This window comes from Camelus bactrianus, chromosome 11 (genome assembly GCF_048773025.1).
Source record: "Camelus bactrianus isolate YW-2024 breed Bactrian camel chromosome 11, ASM4877302v1, whole genome shotgun sequence".
NCBI lineage: Eukaryota > Metazoa > Chordata > Mammalia > Artiodactyla > Camelidae > Camelus > Camelus bactrianus.
Genome location: NC_133549.1, coordinates 26,691,948 through 26,714,835, shown reverse-complemented (window position 1 = coordinate 26,714,835; position 22,888 = coordinate 26,691,948). Strand labels below are relative to the sequence as shown.

Here is a 22,888-nt window from a genome sequence, read left to right as displayed (position 1 = left end):
ATTGCAGCATTAAAAAAAAACCCTAATTGTTCATCAGGAGGTCACTGGGTAACTAAAGTACAGCAAGTCTGAAGTGTTGAATACAAATGCTTAAAAATGACGATGTTGATCTTTTCTGTGTTTACTAACATGGAAAGATCTTAAAATCATACAGTGGAGTGAGGGAAGGACTAACAGCATATGGCATGTTGCCATTTTAAAAATCCCACAAAACCATGTCATTTATACATATGTAATTCTCTTCCACATTTGTGTGTGTGTGCTTACTCATATATGGCATGCATACTTATATAGGAATGCACTCAGGTGGGCTGAAAGGCACACATCAAACTTGTAACAGGAATTACCTTCAGGGAAGGCTGCAGACTGGGTTGTGGTCGGAAAGGATGTGACATTTATCCATGTTTGCATTTTTTATGATGTGAATAAATTTCATGTACTGGCAATATGTGTAATTGTAAGTAACATTGTAGGGAGTTGACCACAATTTAAATGTAACACATAATCATTGTGAAAATTGAAGCAATACTAAGGTGTGTAAAGGCAGTCACCCTCCTTCCTGCTCCCTGTTGACTCTCAAGACCTGTTTGTACACATCAATTTTATAGCTGTATGTACTGAGCAGACCCTTGCTCCTTTCTAACAGTACCAGGAGTACTGTTTTGTCCACCCTGGGTAATTGCCCTCTGGGAGGTGGGCCTACGGTCGGTCTGACTCAGTCGTGGTGTCATTGCTACTGCTCTTGCCTGCAGCTGACTTAGGTGTAGGCCTATGTTCAGTTAATTGGCAGTTTGGCCAGTGAAGTCTGATGTGAGGGGAAGTCTGCTAGGAGGCTTCTGGGAAAGATTTCCTGTTCTAATCAGAAGAAATACAAGAGCCAGCAATCCCTTGGTGGTGGTTGTGTCTGAATTTGATTGGTGCTGCTGCAGCTATGTCAAGGCTAGTTCATTAGCCTGAGAACTGACCAATATGCTGAGGATGGTAGAACAAAAAGGTGGAAAGAACTGGTTTTGGTAACCACTGAATAAAGCAATTCTGGAGCCATGCAACCTCCAGACTTCTGAGGTTCAGAACAGGCTTCTGTTCTGAGATTTGAGTCAATGATTTGTCCTTTGCAGCAAAAACATCTTGACACATGTATATGTATACATTCAAAATTTAAATCAAAAGAGGACTATACCATACACACTGTTCTGCAACTGTTTTCACTTAATATCTCATGGTGGTTATTTAACATAACCAATTCTCCAGGAAACATCTTGGAATACTGTGTGCACTATAGAGTAAAATTCTGGAAGTGAAATGACTGGATCAAACAGTATATTTAGGTTGATACCTACTGCTCAGTTGCTCCCCAAGATTACACCAGTTTAAACTCTCAGCCACAATGGGAGCTAGTGCCCATTCCCCATCCCGATATATTCCCACACTGTATAATGCTGTCTATGTTTAGTGTTCAGTTTTTGCCTGCCTATGGGTGAAAACTGGTTTTCTGTTTTAAAATTTGCATTTCTTAATTAACAAAGTTGTAGTCTCATGTTTATTGGCTATTTGTACATTTTCTCTTGTGAATATCTTCTGTATCCTTTACCCATTTTTTCTTACTGAATTTATAGCACTCTTTATATATTAATGGTTTTTGTGTTACAGATATATTCCCCTAGGTAGTCCTTTTTTTTTTTTTTTTAAATCTTTGCTTATACTGTCATTTGGTACAGAGGTTTTAAATTTTCGTGTTGTCACTTATCTTCTTTATGCTTTCTGTTTTTTGTTATGCTTAAAAAGGTATGTGCCATCCTACAATTAGGGAAAAATCATTCCAAATTTTCTTCTAGCTTTTTTTTATAACTTGAAGAAAAAGTATTTAGATCATTAATGCATCTAGAATTTACTTTGTGAATAATGAGATGCAGGGGGCTAACTTAAGTTCCCCCTCCCCTCATAGATAGAGTTATCCCAATACCATTTATATAGTAGTCCATCTTTATCCCAGAATGATATTACCATATCTTAGATTCCTCAGTGTACATAGGTCTGTCTCTGGGCCATCTGTCCTGTTCTGTTGAGTGATTCATTTCTCTGCACTCTTACCACTGTTTTAATTGCTATAGGTTTGCAGTGTGTTTTGCTCTCCAGTGGGAAAGTTTGTTGTTACTAGTTTTCAAAAATTTTTCCCATGTTATTCACTCTTCCAGAAAAACTTTAAAATTAACTTGTCAAGTCCATAGAAAGATCCTGATGGAATTTTGATGGGGATTGTTAAGATGTTAAGATTAACCTAAGGAGACTTGACACATTTACAATATTGAATCTTGCCATCTAGCACCATGGTGTGTGTCTCCATTTATTTAGTTTATCTTTTCTGTATTTCAGCAAAATTTCAGTGCCTAGTATGTAGGTCTTGTACATTTATTTAAAACTTACTCTAGGTATTCAAAATACCTGCTATTATAAAGGACCTTGTTTTCATTATGTGTTCTAATAGGTTATTGCAAATGTATTATGTATAAAAAAGTTATTCATGCCATTGATGTAAACAATTCTTATAAACCTAGATATAACAAATGAAAATCTAATTTTATAGGAAAAAAAACTGATGCTTGAGTGGATTGATTTCTAAGCATAGCTATATAATATTTCTAAAACATACTTCTAAATAAATTCAGTAAAAAATCATATTATGCATCTAATGTCTGATTAAACTGAATTTTTCCCTTTTCTTCACTCTCACAGGTTATTATTAATTTGGTAGACCAGGCAGGAAGAGAGAAAATTATCGGTGATGCTTACTTGAAGCAAGTGTTACTCTTTAACAACTCACACCTCACTTACGTTTCGTTTGACTTCCACGAGCACTGGTAAGATGACTTCCTGAGATGAGTTTTGATCAGTTTTAGTGTTTGTAGTAGATGCTGCCAAAGGGACCTAGTTTGTTTTCTCTTTATTGGGAAGAAACATTTCTTCTTCTCCTTATTGTTGGAAACAGAAGGAGTATCATTTGTTTACTTAGTTCCATTTTCATATGAGTTTTATTTTGGCTAAAAACTTAGGTTAATTGTTCCTGAAATATTTGTAGTCTTTCTATTCCAAATGACTTGGGCTTAGAGTTCCATTTTTCCTTTTATTGTTCAGTTAAAGAACTTCTGGAGCTTTTTCCTTTCTTCTTGAGTTTGAGCCTGGCAGAAGTAAGAGTTCCCTTACTTAAAAATCATCCTTGCCAGTAGGGTATAGCTGAGTGGTAGAGTGCTTTGCATGCACAAGGTTCTGGGTTCAATCCTCAGTACCTCCATTAAAATAACAATAATAAATAAATAAACCTAATTGCCTCCCCACTTCACCAAAAAAAAAAAAAAAAAAAAAAGGAAAGAAAAAGAAAAAGAAAGAAAATGTAAAAAAAATTTAAAAAAAAATCCTGCTGGCTCGTCTTCATACTCTGTTAGTAATACTTTTCCTGCCTCTGGATAAACTTCACTAGAGTTTGCTCTGGAAAAATAAGTCATTTTGATGGTAACTATAACTTGTGTATATTCTGAAAGCAAGTTTGTTTTATCATAATCCTGGTTCTAATGTGGGTTCATTTACTTAGGTATTGAAAATTTAGTGGGGAAAGAAGCTTCTAATATCTGTGATATGTTTCAGTGTATTCTTAAGTATATTTCCTTTCATAATGCAGATTAGTTATAAACATTTATACAATTGCTTATATAATTTATAGTAGTGTTAATCTCATATACTTAAAGTAATAATTTAAAAGAAATTTTCTAAGCAGCCTTAAGTATCTTAAGTTAAAAAAAAATTATTGTTAAAGATTCTTTTCTTTCTCTTGGCATGTATGTTAGCCGAGGAATGAAGTTTGAGAATGTTCAAACACTGACAGATGCCATTTATGACATTATTCTTGACATGAAGTGGTGTTGGTAGGTATTTCATTAGAAATCTATTTGACAAACTCTTGGTCTGTGAAATCATATGTGTTCGTCTAGTACCACTGAGCATTAAAATAATAGCAGCAAGCTGAGAAAGGATTTTTGCTTTTCTTGTTTTGCTTCCCAATTTCTATTCTCCTTTCAAGAGAATGTTAATCATTTAGGCAGTGTTAGCTTTGAACAGGGAAAAGGTGTCAGACAGTCAGGCAAAATGGAGTGAAGTGCTCTGTGACTGTTCTTTAATCCCTTCTAATGCTCCGTAGTCTACATTTCCTCTTGGTCCCTAACATGGGAGGGAAGGCTTAGGGGTATTTGGTCTTAGTTTGGGGGCATTTAAAAATTGTCAGAAAAGGAAACGTGATTCTCAGACTGTGGGAGGGAGATGTAGGAAGAGGCAATTGGCTTAAAGGACAGGCAGAACATGTGGTTAGACTTTAAAGCCATTGGTGGCCAGAGAAATTAGATAAGTGAGGCATGCTGCATGACTCCTCGCTGGGTGGTAAAGTGAATTAGTCTGTTCAAGCTAGTTTAGATGCATTTCTACTTGGAGTCAAAAAGGATGGTATTTTAAAGGATGGTGTTTTAAAGTGCCTTCTGGTCTTAAATGTGTAGAAGAGCCTGACTAGGGGTTGTGTCAGCTCTGCCTACTAGTAGTGTGACTCAGGGAAGTCACTCTTTCCGCACCTCAGGTTTTTTTTCGAAGTGGAGATAATATCTTTCTTGTCAAGTTCTTGTGTAAATTAATAATAATGTCTACAAAGATCTCAGTAACACCTGCCATATCATAATATTCCCAGGAAATTGATAACCAGTGCTGCTGTTATTATTGTTATACTTTAAAGAATTGTGGTTTTTGAAAAACTTGAAGTATTTTATATTGTAAAATAATTCCACACTGTTTTTGAAAAGGGTTGATCAAGCTGGGGTAATATGTAAACAAGAAGGAATTTTTCGAGTTAATTGCATGGATTGCCTGGATCGTACTAACGTGGTCCAAGCTGCCATCGCACGAGTGGTCATGGAACAGCAGGTAATTTGGAGTCTGCTAGATTGTAAATATTTGTTTTTAATTTTTTTTCACATGTAAGCAAGTAACTAAAATCTTTGTTCCATAGAACATTCATAGCATGCGAACATACTTGTTGCTTTGAAACATGGAAAGTCTAGCCTTCACTAGAAATCAGTTGAATCAAATGGCATTTTCTTAAGTACTCATTTAAAAAATGTGAGGCTCAACATTTAAAATTCTACTGTGTGGTACTGTGTAGTCATTTACCTTTTTCTCTCAGCTCTAAACCCTCCCTTCTGTGTTTGGGGTATGGGGTCTGCATGCCACCTTTCTGCCCAACCAGCTGGTTCCATGTCAGGCTCTGCCAATAAAGGGTGTTAAGGGAAGACCATGAGGCTAGAAGAGGAAAAGGGGACAAACTTCTTCATCTGTGTTATATTCCCATCATCAGTGCCCTCTCTGGGGCTGTGGTTCCTTTGACAGCACAGAACCAGCCTCTTCCCTTTGTGCCCCAACCCTGGCTGGTGGCAGCTGTTTCCTGCAGTTATTGTATCTCTTTTAGATCTTTTAGTCCTCTGACACCTGGGTAATGAATTCCTAAGGTTGACATTCCTAGCATGGTTTCTGTTTTTTTCTGATAAAGGCTGTGACTATTCTTTGAGGATGCCTTCTAGTGTCACGTTTGGAGATCAAGCCCTGGCTCTACCACATACTAGGTGTTGACCCCATGCGAAGAACTCAACCTTTCCAAACTTCTGTCTCCTCGTCTTTAAGAGTATTGATTGCATAGGGTTCTTATGAGGAGTAAATGAATAATTTATGTCAAAAAACCCTTAGAACCCCAGCGGTGGCACCAGAGTTAGCATTTACGGGGGGCTTCCTGTTCTGCTACTGTTAATATTATTGTTGTTTCTGTATGATTTTTTGATACTTAGTTTCACTTCATAGGCAAATCTAAAACCAGACAGAATATAATAGTGTGAGCCTACGCATTAAAATTACGCCAAAAGAGTGTAAATTTTTTATTTATTCAGCTGTAGCAATTCAGAAATTTGTCTCTCAAGTGGTGCTTTATTTTGAAAGGGTCTGAAATCATTTATTTAAGGGTCCTAGGTTGTATGTGTACATGCTTCCTTTTTTTCTGCAGTATACATTTTATGCTGTAGTTTCCTGGCTTATATGCAGTTAATCCACCAATATATTAATTTTAGCTGAAAAAATTAGGTGTGATGCCCCCGGAGCAGCCACTACCAGTGAAATGCAATCGGATCTACCAGATAATGTGGGCCAACAATGGTGACTCCATTAGCAGACAGTATGCTGGGACAGCTGCTCTGAAGGTAAGCACCTGCAGCCAGCATCTCTGGATTATTCTGTGGGACATAGAATTTGATTTAGCCAACTTGGTTTTTGAGAGAAAAGTATGTGGGTTACAGGTGGTAGATCTATGCAGTTGACTCCTTTCTGGAATGTTTGGGTAAGGCAGAGGTCACACATTGAGATTCCTACAGGTGCCAGGTAATGTGACTTAAACAGGCCACCCATTAAATTAAAGGGAGAAATGGGCTGTGGGGACCTGAGGAAGAGCATATGTTGTCTCAGGAAGGTGCTGTTCTGCTACTTCCTAATGGGGATGGAGGCTCAGTGTTGCTAGATCTCCCAGTTTTCAAGGAAGTTTGGAAATTGAAAATTTTATGTGTAATAGTTGGTTTTTTAAACTTTACACAGACAAAACAAAACATGTCTGTGTTGGTGGGATTTGGGTCCTTAGTATAATTTGCCTCCTCTGAATTTGAATCCCAACCCTGCCTCTTACTAGCTCTGTGGCTGTGAGCAAGTCACTTAACTTCTCTGTGTCTGTCTCCTCATTTGTAAAACAGGAATAATACTAGGCCCACTTCAGAAAATTGTCATGGGATTATATGAGTTAACACATGTGAGAGTTTAGGCCGTTCCCTGACACACAGTGAGTGCTAAAGAAAAGTTTTATTATTTTTCTATGATGGTTAGAAGAGGGAACTTTCAAACTAATTTTATGAAGCCCTGATACATAAGCCAGAAGAGGACACAGCAAGAATGGGCCCATGTCCCTGGTTCATATATATGCAAAAGTTCTCAGCAAAATACTAACAAACCAAATTCAACAGCACATTAAAAGAATCACATACCATGATAAAGGGTGGACTTACCCCTAGTTCAAAATTCAAAAATCAATAAATATGTTAATACCACATCAATAGAATGAAAGATAAAAATCATATGATTGTCTTAATAGATGTAAAAAAAATTTGACAAAATTCAGCATCTTTTCATGATAAAAACTCAAAAAATTGGTTGTAGAAAGAATGTACTCACATGATAAAGGCCATATATGACAGACTCATAGCTAACATCATACCCAGTAGTGCAAAACTAAAAGCTTTCCTCTAAGATCAGAACAAGACAAGGGGTCCCACTTCCCCCACTCCGTTTCCTCATAGTACTGGAAGTCCTAGCCAGAGAAAGCAGGCAAGAGAAGGAAAAAAAGGCATCTAAATTGAAAGGGAAGACATAACATTGTCTCGATTTGCAGATGGTGTGATCTTACCCAGTTGACCTTTGAACAACAAGAATTTGAACTGCACGGGTCCACTGAGCTGCATGGGCCCACTGAACTGCACAGGTCTGCTGAGGCACAAATATTTTTCAGTTGTAAATGCTACAGTACTACACAGTCTGAGGTTGGTTGAATCCCTGGATATGGAGGAACCATGGATACAGAAAGCTGACTATAAGTTATACAAAGATTAACCCCCACATTGTTAAAGGGTCAACCTTATATAGAAAATCTTAAAGACTCCACCACAAAATTACTAGAATAAATGAATTCAGTAAAATTGCAGGATACAGAATCAGCCTGTGAAAATCAGTTGTTTCTGTACACAACGGAGATATCTGGAAAAGAAAGAAAGAAATCTTATTTATAATACCATCAAAAATAATAAAATACTAAGGAATAGATTTAACCAATAAGGTAAAAGATCTGTATGCTGAAAACTGTAAGATGTTGATGAAAGAAATTGAGGAAGACACGAGTAAATGGACGATAGCCCATGTTCTTGGCTTGGGAAAATTAATATTAAAATGTTACTACCACTTACTCAAAGCCTCCTACAGATTCAATGCAATCTATCAAAATTCATTTGGCATTTCCCACAACAATAGAAAAAACAATCCTATAATTCATGTGGAACCACAAGAGGCCCCTAGTATCCAAGCAATCCTGAGAAAGAACAAAGCTATCTCACTTCCTGATTTCAAACTGTATTACAAAGCCGTAGTAATCAAAACTGGCATAAAAACAGGGGCACAGACCAATGGAATAGAACCGAGAGCACAGAAATAAGCCCAGGCATATACAGTCAACTAATAACAAGAGAGCCAAGAATACTCAATGGGGAAATGATAGTCTCTTCACTAAATGGTGTTGGGAAATTGGGATATTCACACGCAAAATAATTAAATTGGACCCCCGTCTTACACCAGTCACAAAAATTAACTTCAAATGGATTGAAGGCTTAAATGTAAGACCTGAAACTTTAGTTTACTCCTACAAGAAAGCATAGGTTCCATGACATTGGTCTTAGCAATGATTTTTTTGGACCTGACACCAAAAGCACAAGAAGAAAAATAAAAACAAGCAAGTGGTACTATATCAAACAAAAAAAGCTTTTGCATAGCAAAATAATCAACAAAATGAAAAGACAGCCCATGGAATGGGAAAAAATACTTGCAAACCATATGTCTGATAAGGGGTTAATACCCAAAATATGTAAAGAAGTAATGCAACTCAATAGCAAAAAACAAATAATCTGATTTAAAAATAGGCATTTAAAAATGAACAGACATTTTTCCAAAGAAGATATACAAATGGCCAACAGGTACATTAAAAGGTATTCAACATCAGTAACCACCAGGGAAATGCAAATCAAAACCACATTGAGCTATCACCTCCCACCTGTTGAAATGGCTGTTATCTAGGAGACAAGAGGTAACAAATGGGAGAAAAGGTGGCTCTTGCACATTGTTAGTATGAATGTAAATTGGCATAGCCACTACGGAAAACAGTATGAAAGTTCCTCAGAAAAATAAAAGTAGAACTACCATATAATCCAGCAATCCTATTTTTAGAGTATATCCAAAAAAAATGAAATCCATGTCTTGAAGAAATTCCTGTACTCCTGTGTTCACTGTAGCACTATTCACAATAGTTAAGACATGGAAACAACCTGAGTGTCTAACAGTGGATGAGTGGCTAAAGAAAGTGTGTGTGTATGTGTGTGTATGTGTGTGTACAAAATTTTATATATAGTGGAATATTCAGCCATGAAGGAAAAGAAAACCCTGACACTTGCAGCAACTTGGGGGAACCTTGAGGGCATTATGTCAGGTGAAATAAGCCAAACAGAGAAAGGCAAATACTGCATGATCTCACTTACACGTGGAGTTTTAAAAAGCCAAACTCAAAGGAACATAAGTGGATTGGTAGTTACCAGAGGACAGGGAAAATGGGAGATGTTGGTGAAAGAGCGTGAACTTTCAGTCGTGAGGTAAGCTCTGGGGATCTAACGTCCAGCATGGAGATTGTCGTTAACAATACTATATTGTATACTTGAAATTTGCTAAGAAAGTAAATCTTAAATGCTCTTATTTTCCCCACCAAATACCAATGGGAATTACATGAGGTGATGGATGTGTTAACTAACCTTAATGTAATTATTTTGCAATATATACATATATCAAATCTTTACATTGTACACCTTAAACATTACATTGTAAACTTAAACTTATACAATGCTACTTGTCAATTATATAAAGCTGGGGAAAAAAAATTTTTTCCCCTTGTTAGTAAACTTCTTTGGATGCAGCATTTATGTCTCTCTTGTAATAGATTCTTGTTGCTAAATTAATATTTCTGGTGAATGACCTAACTAATGGGCAACATGCTCTTCCTAAATTGTCAGTTTCAGGACAAGGCCTGTTTCTGAAATTGCCTTGGACAGAAATAGTGGGATTGGGATGGGAAAAAAGACTGTGCTATTTCCTTGCCTTAAGTCACTACCTCTGTAGGGACTTGCTCTGACACCTTTGTTGTGAAAACCAAAAGAAACAAAATAATTAAATCTTCACTGGAGCATTCTACAGTGATTGTAATATGCAGCAAGATATTGAAACCTCTGCTCTCTGTACCTACGTATCTGCATACACAGGCTAAATCCCATTAAATAACCCGTAGGAAACTGTCTGCATTTTCCCACATCAGAAATTCATAGGTTTTGAATATCATACCAATTGGAAGCTTGAAAATCTTTTTGTTGTTCTGTTGTTTATTATATAAGAAGTGTTGACCTTTAAATTCTAGAAATTCTAGATTGCCGAAACGGTGAAGACTTGATGCCACCAAAAACATTTAATTATTTGACATGCTTGGGTCAGAGTCAAATACTAGTAGATACTTTAATTTAATTACATTGTCTTGAAATTATAAAGCCTATAGAACTCCAGTCTTGAATCAAAAGCCCTCATTAACCTTGGGAACATTTTTGAGTTTGAATAAATTTCAAAATGACTTTTTTCTTGACAGGGTGACTTTACAAGGACAGGAGAAAGGAAGTTAGCAGGAGTTATGAAAGATGGTGTTAACTCGGCAAATAGGTACTACCTGAATCGATTTAAGGATGCTTATAGGCAAGCTGTTATAGGTAAGGAACATAAAAGCCTTTCTAGCTTTAAAATTTATTATTTTTCTGTGACTAACATTTTATAGAAACCAACTTTGTTAATGTAATTCATATGTTTTATAATATACTTGTGTCTCTGTATTGAGCATCTTACCCAGTAAACAAATTCAAGTTTTTATGAGATTAGAACTTAATAATTTTTTTAGGCTGGAGCAACAAAAGAAACCACTCATTTCCACACATATTTGTCAATTTCTTACTCACGTAACAGAAGTTAGGGTTGAGGCTCCTGGAGTGTGGAATAAGTTGCCCTAAAACCTCATCAACTGAAATTTTCATATTCTATTTGTTTTCCCGTTACTCAGGGCTGAGAGAGGTAATGAGATGATTTTCTTTCTTCATATGATGTTTATCATGTGTTCTTGCTGTGGATAAATGCACCATCCTTTCTTTTAAGCTCAATTTAACAGGATGTTAGGGTATAAGATTTACAGTTTATCCTGATTCTTATTTAAAAGAGGAAATGGAAGGTATATTGCCCGGTGGGATTCATGTCTTGGCATGTTTTAAATTTAATTTTCATGAAAGTATTACCTTTTAGGATTAAAGTAAATGTAGAGTGTCCTGGATTAGAACCAAATGTAACAGCTTGTCCTATGATCTGTGAGAATATTTTTAAAATCCTATTTTTAGCCTGATTATTTATCATACATGGAATTAGCAGAGCCTAGGCACAAGCCAGGGAGGAATTTGAGAACTCTGCAGTAAAAAAGTTTGGTTCATTTGCCATAGATAGGGTATATGCTGACTGGAAACTTGGATTTTGGCTGTTTATTCAAGGAAAAATAAGATACTTTTCTTCCACTGGTTGATCTGTCAGCTCAGTTATGTCATTGAGGAACTAGGTTCTGTTCCTCTCTTATTTTGACTATCCATAGCCTCAGCTTCAGCCGAACCCTGAAGCTGGATCTCTTCCAGGTTGAGAGTCTGGGCTTACTGCTTCTCCGTGAAGGGCCAGTGGTTGGCAGATCTATCCCAGAAGCCTCCTCCGGTTTCACTGTCCCAAACAAGTATAGGGAGTGGGATTACAATGGCTTTGTTAAGCCTTGAGCTGCATGCTACACCAGGAAGAAGTTAGCTTGTCTGTTCAGTTCCTTTGCCTATTTTAAAATTAGCTTATTTGTCTTTTGATTATTGAGTTGTAGGAATTCTTTATATGCTGTTGGATACAAGGCCCTTATCAGATAGATGATTTGTTAATATTCTCTCCTATTCTATGTGCTGTCTTTTAACTTTTATGACATTGCCCTTTGAAACACAAGTTTTTAATTTTATGATGTCCAGTTTGTCTGCTCTTTTCTTTTGTTGCTTGTGATTTTAGTTTCGTATCTTAAAGTCTAATCCAAGGTCACAAAGATTTATGTCATTTTTTTAAGAAGAGTTTGATCATTTTAGGTCTTGTATTCTCTTTTGCTTTTTAAAAATGTATTCATACACTAAGAAGATGATAGATATTAACACTTTCTACTCTAGATTTGATGCAAGGCATTCCAGTGACAGAAGATCTCTATTCCATATTTACCAAGGAGAAAGAGCATGAAGCTTTGCATAAGGAAAGTCAGAGAAGCCACCAGGAACTAATTAGCCAGCTCTTACAAAGTTACATGAAATTATTGCTTCCTGATGATGAAAAGTTCCATGGGGGCTGGGCCCTCATCGACTGTGACCCCAGGTAAGTTGGAGTGGTGTCCTGATAACTACTAACGTGCTTCGATTTCTGATGTTGTTAAATTGTCCTAATTAGTGCTAGCAGTTGTCCATCAAGCTGTGGGCATGGATGCACAGTGCATGGCAATTTTCAAATACACGGCCGGTACTGAGGCAAGCTGACTGAGGTACTCAACTAGGCTGTAAAATTAAGGGAGCACTAAAAAACTCAGTTATGAAGAATAATACTTTAATGCAATATTTGATTTAAAAAAAACTCAAATTGTAAAACTGTAGTTCAGAGCTTGTTCTCCCCTGCCCCACAACCCTGTCCTATGCCCCAGAATCTAGGTTTTATTGTATTAATGCACAAAACTGAGTGTACGAAGAGGTTAAATGATGCTCGTTATTTTAATGGGTTGTGAAGTGGTCCTGGCCTTTCATAAAATAAATAGGCCAACTAATACTTAACATTTCTTTTTTAAACAAAAACCATCTAGTTTCCAGAGGTTCTTCAAAATAACAATTGAATGGCAGTTTCCAAATTTATCCACCAGATTGAATGCTTCCTTTCAGGCTGAAATTTAAAATTATGATTTTCAATATTATGAATCAGAAACACTTCAGAAAATTCTAGACCAAGCTCTAAGAATAAAAAGCTCTATTTAGATTTTGTCTTATTTTACATTTCATGTTTTTTAATAAAATGGGCATAAAACAAGCTTGAAAGGATAATTGAATATAAGGTAGTTACTTACATATATTAAAATGATTAAAAACAATGTTGACTGTAGGTTCATAGGGAAACCTTCCATGACTGTAATTTCATGTATTATTTCTGCTTTTTGAGTCTGTACTATAAGTGTGAATGCCATTTTTGGACTCCTAAGAAATGAGGTTTTCTTCACATATAACTTAGAAAATTTCTGTGCTCTTACAAGCCATTTGGTAAAAAATGTTTTATTCTTGTACATAAGTTGTTTTTTAAATAGTGGTCCAACTTAATGCAGTAGGAAACAAATAAAAACCCCCAAAAGGTACTACTTCTAATTCCCATTCAGAAGTAACTGCAGGTGTCACATCTGCATTTGGCTTGAGTTTTGTTTTGTTTTTTCTAACTGAAGTATAGTCAGTTTAAAGAACATTATCCTTAGATCGAGTATTTTTATTTCTACGTTGGAGATAATTGAAATAGGGAAAGACCTAAAGGTTTATTTCTAAAACTGACTACCATTTAGTAAGGTCACATTACATCTGATTTGATTTTCCAGTCCTGTATGTAATTCTTGTGTAAAGTTGGAATCTGGATTAGGAGTATAAAAAATTATAAAGTCGATTTAGCCATGCTATTTAAAGCTTGCAACAAAATTTGGGTAAGCATGCTTGTTAAGAGTCAGTAGAAGTCTCCTGAATTCGGGAAAATGATGCATGAAGACACTCAGACTCCTTTCTGGCAATTGGACCAGCTGGCATAACACAAGTTGTACTGTATTGTACCAAAATAGCACTGAAACAAGACTAGTCTTCTAGGGTCAGGTCTTTAACAAATATTTGTTGGATAGTTAGATTTTCCAAATTTCATAGTAAGTTCTCAGCTACCCAAATGCCTACTTCAGAAATAAAATTGTGCTTCAGTTTTCTCTTTTCTTCATTAACATGATAAAATACTTTTTTTTTTCTGACTTTTGACTCCCACCCCTCTTCAGTGGCCTGCAATTGTACTCCTCATTTTTCTTTAATTTTGCCCTGTAAAATCTGGCCTTCTGGTGACAGGGAACCAGTGATTGTCTTCTGTTCATCTTCATTGGCTAAAGCTCCTGACTGATGAAGAATTAACTTACATCAGTAATTTATGCTGGACAGCAGGTGCCACTGCATCCTTCCCTTTGCTCGTTGGCCCCTTTTGGGCTGTACAAGTGAGGAGCACTTTCCAAAAAAGCAGAGTCCACTCTTCCTTCGTGAGTTAAGCTTTCAAATTCCAGTGCATTATCAGGTTTTCAGTAAGTGGTGCTACACCCAAAGATTATTTGTGTCTGTTTCCAAATAGTCTCACATTTCATGATGGATGACAAAGCCTTTGTGTGCTTCCATATCTGTGCTTTTAAGTTTATTTAATTCTGTACTTCTTGCTGCCCTATCTGTAGGTCTTCCTGGCCCAGGGCTTGTGTGCCTGGTGGTCCTGGTTGGGGAATTAATGACTCTACATACTCGATAAGTGCCAAGATTCTTTGTGGTTGTAGTTCTGCCACTGTGGGCCTCAGCCCAAGCTTTCTGCTGAGTTTGCCCTGTAATTCCATTTTTGCTTCTTGTTCTACGACTTCATTCTTTTGTTATAGGATATTTTTTGGCTCCAATTCTTCATTTGTGGGCCTCTGGCAAAGTCTCCTAATTTCCAGCTTGTTCTTGGATTCCCTGCCTCTCTTCTTTGGGTGTCACTGCAAGAGTTTTTTATCTTCTAATTCTTTCTTAGATAGTGTATTGCTAAGTTTAATTGTGAGAATATCCCTTTGCCAGTTTTACTTGCCAGAGCACGTTCACCACTGCCATCCTCATCCTCACCTTCTTATTTGTGGTCATTGGTGAACAAAATAGGCCCATCAGAGTTAGAGTCATGGGCCTAATGATAGCCTTTGACCTCCATCTATAGGATACTGAGAGATTCTGAAGATTGTCCCATCAGCCCACGTCTCATTGGCTGAGGTGCTGCCTTCCCTGTCTTGTTAGTGCTAACACGTAAGCCAGTGCCTGATGGAGAATGGTTCTGTGTGTCAGCTCTTCAGTGAAGGAGCACTGACCCAGGTCTGAGGAGAGATGAGCAGGGAGCTCCATTGCTCACCAAGACAACAGGAGTGTCTGAGGGAATTCTCAAGAAAAGGAAGGTGAAGGGGGTGGGGCACAGTCTTGTGGAATTTGTCTGTGGTCTGCTCCTCAGTGACAGAGATAGATTGTTTATGTTTGAGACTGTACACTGGAGCGCTCGTAAGGATCTCACTAAGGTTGCCCACACCAAAGTGTCTGACAACAACTGAGGCATTAACTGCTTGCTAGTTTTTTTCTTCCTTTTTTGTGCTTCCCACTGTTACATTTTACTAGAAACTGCCTTGTTTGAAGATTTGGGACAGGATGTTGTGGATGGAGTAGATAATGAAGCTGATGCTTTGGAAGGGATGACTTTGCAGGACATGTTTTGGCTTGTTGGCTTGGGTAGAGGGCTGGGGCCTGCCTGCCAGGAGTCTTGGTATCTTTGTTTTAATAGGAGGCAGTGTTCACCACCTTGTGGCTGGTCCCAGCCTGGGCCCCCTCAGGAGGCACGGGTGACTTGGGGTGTAGGTTTGGGCTTTGAAGGAGCTGGACCAAAAGCCATCAGTATTTCAGAGAGCTCTTCAGTCTTCTCTTCTGCCTTTTCTTCCAGAGGCAGCGCTTTTTCAGGTACAGAACTGTTACTATCTTCAGATTTCACTGCATTTTCCTTTCTGATAGATTGTTCTCTGATGGGTATCATGTGCCCATTTGAATTTCCAAAGTTAATTATGTCTCCATCTTGATTAGACAGTTCTTTAGGAATGCTCCTTCTTCTTAGAAGTACTTTGTCTTGTGGTTATCACCCTTTCTAATACTGCTAAGACTTATTTGAATATGCCACTGGTATTTGTCTTCATTTGCAAGGCTTAAAGACTTTCCAGATAGTGGATAGTTTTCCTTTCTCTTGAAAGGAGAAGTTTGGAAACCTGCCCTTGGGCTGAGTTTGCTGTAGAGCTTTGTACAGTCTGTCTACTGAGCTAGAGATGTGGACCTGGAGCAGGTGGCCCCTGCTGGAAAACAGCAGGAGGGAGCTTTGGGAATGACTTTGGGGGCTCAGGCCCCCAGGCAGCCAGCAATGGGTTCAGCCCCTTGCTCAGGGCCTTCAGCAGTTGGCACCTGTCTGCCTCAGCCATCCATTCCTGGGTTGTGTGTGGTTTTTAAAAACACCTTTATTGAGATAATTCATATATCATTCAATTCACCCATTTAAAGCATACAATTCAGTGGTTTTTAGGATATTTAAAGAGTTGTACAACCATCAGTTTGGTCAGTTTTAGAACATTTTTATCACCACAAAGAGAAGCCCCATACTATATTCCCACTCCCACCCCATAAGCAACCACTAACCCACTTATGCCTCTCTGGATTTTTGTATTGTGGATACTTCATATAGATGGAATCATATATCACCTCTGTGACTGACTTCACGCACTTAGCATAATGTTTTCATGGTTCGTGCATGTAGTGGCATGTGTTAAAACCTCATTCCTTTTTATAGCTGAGTAGTATTTCATTGTATGGATAGGCCATCTTTTTATCCATTCTTCCTTTGGGCATTTTCATTGTTTCCACCTTCTGACTATTGTAAATAATGATGCAGTGAATACTCATGGACAAGTTTTTGTTTGAACACCTCTTTTTCTTTTGGGTATATACCTAGGAGTGGAAATTGCTAGACCATGTGTTATTCTATGCTTAACTTTTGAGAAGCCACCAAACTATTCTCCATACGGCACCATTTTACATTCCCACCAGCAATATAAGAGGATTCCATTTTTTCTATGTCCTCAACAACACTTGTTTTCTGTTTTAATTGTAGTAATCCTAGTGGCTGTGACGTAGTATCACCTTTTGGTTTTGATTTGCATTGCCCTAGTGACAAATGATATTGTGGGTCTTTTTCTTGTGCTTGTTGGGCATTTGTTGTTGTTATTGGGCACTGGTATGTCTTCCTTAGAAAAACGTCTATTCAAATTCTTTGCCCATTTAAAAAATCGGGTTGTATGTCTTTCTGTTGAGCTGGGTCACATGTTATTGTCCTTAAAATTTTACAGGAACCAGGGCTGGAATTAGGGTGAGGCAAATGAGACAGGGTTCTAGAGGTGCAAGCTTGGATTCAATCTTTATTCAAAATGTTTGTTTTATCATGATGTTTTGCATTAATTTTGATTTTTGAAAATACTGTACTAAAAATTTTAACGGCTGAGTTTTTTGGCGCCCTCTTAAATTTGGGGCTGGAGATCAGTGCCTCACTCACCTCAACTGTAGTCCTGTCCCTGTTTAAGAATCTGGCAGAAAAACAGTCATGGCAAGCTGTTTACAAATCCTCGGTCCTGCCCAGGGCGGCAAAAAGGGCCCTTTTTCTTATCCTCCCAGCACTGCAGCTGGAACTGTCCAGCACGGCTTTGCACTGGTTGCTTGGTTTGTGCCCTCCTCCGTGCTTACCCGTGCGCACCTCTGGCCCCGGCCGTTTTCCTGTTAATCGGCGACACAGCTCAGTTTCTTGCCGGGGGCGGCCCGTGGGGCGCACAGATCAGACTCTCAGGCCGGGTCCTTTCCCTTCTGCGCGGCCGGATGCCGCGGGAGAAGCGGCCTCGAATGACAGCAGATAAACGCCTGGCGGTGCACTGCGGGCCGGAGGGGGGCTCTTCAGGTGAAAGGAAACCGGGCTACCGTCCATGTGCCCTTCGGCATCTCCACAAGCCCAGTCTTGGTTCTGTCCAACTCTGACTCGCTTTTCTGATATCGAGAGTCGATGACGTCTCTGGTTTTAGTGGAACGGCGAGGCGTGTAGAAGCCACGCTCTTGGGCATTCGGCAGTCAGTGCAGGGACAGTTAGTCACAGTGCCGCAGCCCGTCCGCCGGCGTCCCCGCCAGTAGCAGGGACGGCCCTTTGCAAAGCCGTGCGTGGACCCTCCCGGGAGGCGGCGCACAGCGTCCCCGCGGGCTGGGGTCGGTGCCCCCTTGCGGCTCCGGCGGCGCAGGCCCGGCCGCGCTTGCGCACTGGGCGCGTGCCGCGGTGGGAGTGGGCGGCCGGAAGCGAGACGTGTTTCTGGGCGGGGCTTGGCGCGGCAGCGCCGCAGTTGCCGCAGTCGCCGCAGTCGCCGCAGTCGCCGCAGTCGCCGCAGTCGCCGCAGTCGCCGGGTCTGGTTCGGGCCCGTCTGACTGAGCTGCCGCTCATCGACGGACGGACGGACGGACTGACTGACGGACGAGATGCCGCGCTCCCACCGGCCTCCTCCGACCGCCCAGCGGCAGGCTAACACCACGGGCAACGCCGCTGGCAGTGCCGCCGAGCCCAAGCCCGAAGCGGGCAGCCTGGCGACGACTTTCAAGATTTTTCTCCTTTTTGCAGGACTTATGGTTAAAGTTCCTGTGGGGTTGTATTTTTCCTGCAAATTACTGCTTTTCCAAAGCCTCCTGTTAATGTCCCCCGATGACAGTGGCTTTTACGCGACCATTGTCGCGGTGGTTGGGCTGCATGTGGTGCTGGCGGTGTTTGTCTTCATCGTGTGGAAGGAGGGCATGCCTGACTGGCGGGAAGAGAAGACCGAGTAGCGCGGCCCTTCCTTCCTAGCTGCAGGCGTGGGGGCAGTGACCTACCTACGGGGAGGGGGTTTCTTTCTTTTATTGTCCGTGTTAAAAAAAATTTTTTTTCCTATTTAAGTGGGATTTGGGGTGTGGGGAGGGAAATTAAGTATTTACTGCAGCTTATACTTAGGTAAAAATGCGGGTGGGGGGAGGGCTGACTTTTTTCCGACTGCCTGTTAACGTGCCAAATGCTTTTCTTGTGGACATGATGCTTTTGACTGAGATCGTGTTTTACCGATGTAAATATTAACGTCAAAATAGAAGCTAGGATGAAGTAACACTAATTCGTAGGTGTAGAATTTATTTCATATTAACATATGTGTAGTGACGTACTTTTTATGGCTTGGCTCAAGCGACAATTTTAAGAGCGCACGTAAGTACCAATGCGCAAAAGTAAATTCCATCTTCAGTGTTACTCTACGTTATTCTTAGTGAGGCTGCCAAGATCATTGGATTTATGATTTTCTGTTTCCCATTGGTTGGTTAGTTAGTGCTCATAATTTGGATTAATCCTCATTAATTGGGTTCTGGCTTCTTATCTCATTAGTTGTATTTTTTGGCATGTTTTTGGTGAACATTGAGGTCTATTTTGTTATTTTAAATTAAGACTCAAAGTTATGCTGCCAAGGTGCTGCTGATATAAAATACTGCAGTTTGAGATCTTGGTAAATTTTTCTCTGCAGTATCTGTTAAAACAGTGACCTCATTCTTACGCAGATTATGTACGTGACTTAAATTCCATCTACAAGTGATTTTTTTCCCTACAGTTCTCCCATTTGTTTTTCAGTAGCATTTTGATAAGTCTTTGCAAATAGATACGAAATTCTAAGGCAGAAATAATCTAGTCCTACAGTGGAATTTTGAGAACCAGTGTAAGAACGCAGATTAATTTTCACCTTTTGATTGGAAAGGCTGTTTCAGTAGTAAATGACCATTAGATTAAAAGTTTTGCTTCAGCTCAGATTCTTTTTGAGTTATCTGTTGATTATTTGTAGATTTTATATGTTTACCTTTTTTTAAATTAGTACTTGATTTAATGGTTCATCAACATTCATCTAGTTTCTAACCCTTATTCTGATATTTGATTTTGGAGTGGAGGTAAAATATGACTAAACGGACTTAGAATAAGGAAATGTTTACTTGTTCCTTAAAAGTGGAGTGAATTAATCTGTAGTAAGAAAAATGCAAAGTAGTTTGGGCTTGGTTCCATTTTACAAATAAGTGTTATTTTTACGTAAGATTCTTTCATAGGATGCATTCTACATGAGTGTAAAAATATCCTAAATGTACAATGTCATTTTGAAGGTTAGGTTATATGAGATGATCTAGACAATTTCTCCCTTATCAGCCTCATGTTTTCCTTTCTTTCTAATCCTTACCCTCTCTGCCATCATCCAATCTGCCCTCCATCCCTATTATCCCATTTCCACTGAGTCTTCCCTCCTCCTTGTCTACCTCTCTGAGAACAGACTTGTCCTCAGCTCTAGTTCTTCATTCCACCTATCTACCCTGCCTTCCTAAACTGGGTTCCTTTTTCTTTTTTTAATTTCCAAATGGGGAGATTGTACACATTTAACTTCAGAAGTAGAACTCATTGATTAATTGATTTTCTTCCCGCCCCCAGCCTCTGCCAATCTTTTATCATAAGTGGCTCTCTGCTGTAGAAAAATGTAGATGAAAACAAAAATATTTAATTTCCTGTGTCATGTTTGTTTAGCCTCATTGATGCTACTCACAGAGATGTGGATGTGCTGTTACTGCTTTCTAACTCTGCCTACTACGTGGCCTAGTAAGTTGCTTATTGATTTAAAGCTTTTAATTTTGTTTAATGTGCGTAAATTTCCTTTTTAGAATTCGTAACAAAAAAAATCAAGAATCTGGTTTTGTTGTGTATTTTAAGAAATTTCATTGAACCTCTTCAGCTTAACATAATTTTTACATCACTCTGACTTCCTTTTATCAATTTGAAAATGTGACTTTAGAGTTATTTGTAATCAGTATGTTCATATAATAGTGTTCTTTTAGTATTTAGTATTTCCTATACATCTCTCAAGTTTTCCACATTTTTTGGGAGGGTGCGTGATTAGGTTTATTTATTTATTTCAATGGAGGTACTGGGGATTGAACCCAGGACCTCGTGCATGCTAAGCGCACACTGTACCACTGAACTATACTCTCCCTTCTCCATGTATTTTTATTGTTAGTGACTATATATCATTGTTTTTATTATTATACCATAGTTAAATGCTTCCCAATTGTTAGGCATTAAAATACTTCCATCTTTTTGCTATTATGAGTGACACAACAGTCTTTGTGCAAATAATTTTGTGTGTGTGCAAACGCACTTCTCTGGTTATAAGGATATGATGAATTATATCCTTTTGTGCCTTATTGAAAGATTAATCTCCAGAAAGAAAGACTACCAAATTAACAGTGTCACTAGTAAAAATTCAAGTACTTACTCACATTCTTAGCAGAATTGAGTTTTACTTTTTTCAAGTACTTACTATCTTTTTGGCCTCATGTGAACTGTCGTTTTTTTCAGTCATTGGCCTAGGTTGATCATATGGATTTTTTTTTGTTGTTCTTGATTTTGGAAATCAGTTTATCTGCTTTATTCACAAATACAAAGCTTCAGCATGTAAATTTGTTTTGCTTTCCTTTTAGGTTGGTTTAGGTTTTAGTTTTGCAAAAGTTTTTATGAAACTGAATTTAATTTTGCTTTGTAATTGGTTTCTTTTAGTGTAAGGTCTATAAACTGATTTTCCTTTAGCTGTTGAATTATGTATATGTTCATCTCATTTCATCTAGTTTTAAAAATATTTATGTTTAACTCTTTGCCCCGGAATGTATTGTGCTGTGGAAGACTTTAACTGCATAGTAGTTGCTGCTGTCCCACCTCACTGCCAAGCCAAATATGCTTTTTTATGTTAATCCTCAATTACTCTCTTCTCTTTGTCTAGTTATGATGATGAAGTTGACAAAGTAAACCAGTATCAGCGACTAAGTCTAGAAGACCTGGAAAAAATAGAAATAGGTAAATTTTAACATACTAACCAAGTCATAGAAAGCAAATACTGTTCTTCCAAGAGTGGATCCTTATTTATGCAGCTGGTGTAACATCTCACTGGACTGAGAAAGGGATATTCCAAGTGGTCCATTTCTTAGGATTCCCTTCTCTTTTAGAGATTAGTGATGGATGTAGTGAAATAACTGTACCTCCTTCATTACTTACCCTGGGAAGATTAACCCAGGGATCGAAAGTTTAAATATTTGAGACTGAAGAAGAGTCTTTTTATTTATAGTCTTGTCATACCAAACTATCACAATAAGCGTGTGCTTTCATTTAGGTTATGAAGAAAACAGTGCTAAGTAATAATTGATGAACGTTTGTTGGTCTTTCGAAGACATAGAAGAAAGTGTTACATGAGAGATTTACATATACTCATTTGGGTCTTTAGGTCCTGAACCCACTCTTTTTGGGAAGCCAAAGTTCTCCTGCATGCGATTGCACTACAGATACAAAGAAGCGAGTGGCTATTTCCACACACTGAGAGCTGTAATGCGCAATCCGGAAGAGGATGGAAAAGGTAATGAGAGATGAAAGTGTTCAGTGATAACTCTTTATCTGCTCTTATAAGCCCAAGTGGAACTGGGGACAGTACATACTGTTACCAACCGAATGATCTGGGAAAATAGCTTTGTGATTCAAGATCTTGAAATAGCAACTTTGTTCCCAGCAGTGCAGGGTCATTATTTGAACTGATGATGTAGTTTGGGGCAAGGGGACTGAGAATGGGATTTCTTAGTGTGTTTGGCCATAGAGGTGCTGGGACTCTTCCCAGCGCATGCCTCTCATAGGTAGTAATCAGGGGTCGCCTGTCTTTTTCACAGCCGTTGCCTCAGCATCTAGCACAGTGTTTGGACAAACAAGAGTTTCAGCACAAACCTTTAATTCCAGTTGATTTGGTTCTTTATTTACTCTTCTGTTAAAATTCTGGAACATTTTGAATTAGTGGGGGGAGTGATGAATAAGTTGGAGTTTTCTGTAAATTATAACAAGTAAACTTGTATTTAATTATAAGATTACAAATTTCATTTGGAGTTCTGAGTTAGAGCTGCTGTTTATATAT

General features: G+C 38.6%; 1 protein-coding gene and 2 pseudogenes across 3 annotated transcripts in view; 1 reads left to right on the top strand and 2 right to left on the bottom strand.

The window, feature by feature from the left end:
- The window catches only part of INPP5F (inositol polyphosphate-5-phosphatase F), a 77,100-nt gene that overhangs the window by 49,901 nt on the left and 4,311 nt on the right, over positions 1–22,888 (top strand). The window contains exons 10-18 of one of the 3 annotated variants that reach the window (XM_074373533.1): positions 2,734–2,858; positions 3,840–3,917; positions 4,836–4,956; positions 6,147–6,275; positions 10,559–10,676; positions 12,189–12,387; positions 20,473–20,544; positions 21,719–21,792; positions 22,217–22,345. In XM_074373533.1, coding sequence (XP_074229634.1) covers positions 2,734–2,858; positions 3,840–3,917; positions 4,836–4,956; positions 6,147–6,275; positions 10,559–10,676; positions 12,189–12,387; positions 20,473–20,544; positions 21,719–21,792; positions 22,217–22,345 — 1,045 coding nt within the window. Of the gene's footprint in view, positions 1–2,733; positions 2,859–3,839; positions 3,918–4,835; positions 4,957–6,146; positions 6,276–7,507; positions 7,656–10,558; positions 10,677–12,188; positions 12,388–20,472; positions 20,545–21,718; positions 21,793–22,216; positions 22,346–22,888 lie in introns of those variants that run through there. The other 2 variants (XM_074373534.1, XM_074373535.1) reach the window with 2 other exon arrangements.
- LOC141579222 (phosphatase and actin regulator 2 pseudogene) lies at positions 14,412–15,039 on the bottom strand (annotated as a pseudogene).
- Positions 15,442–17,977, bottom strand: LOC141579221 (phosphatase and actin regulator 2-like; annotated as a pseudogene).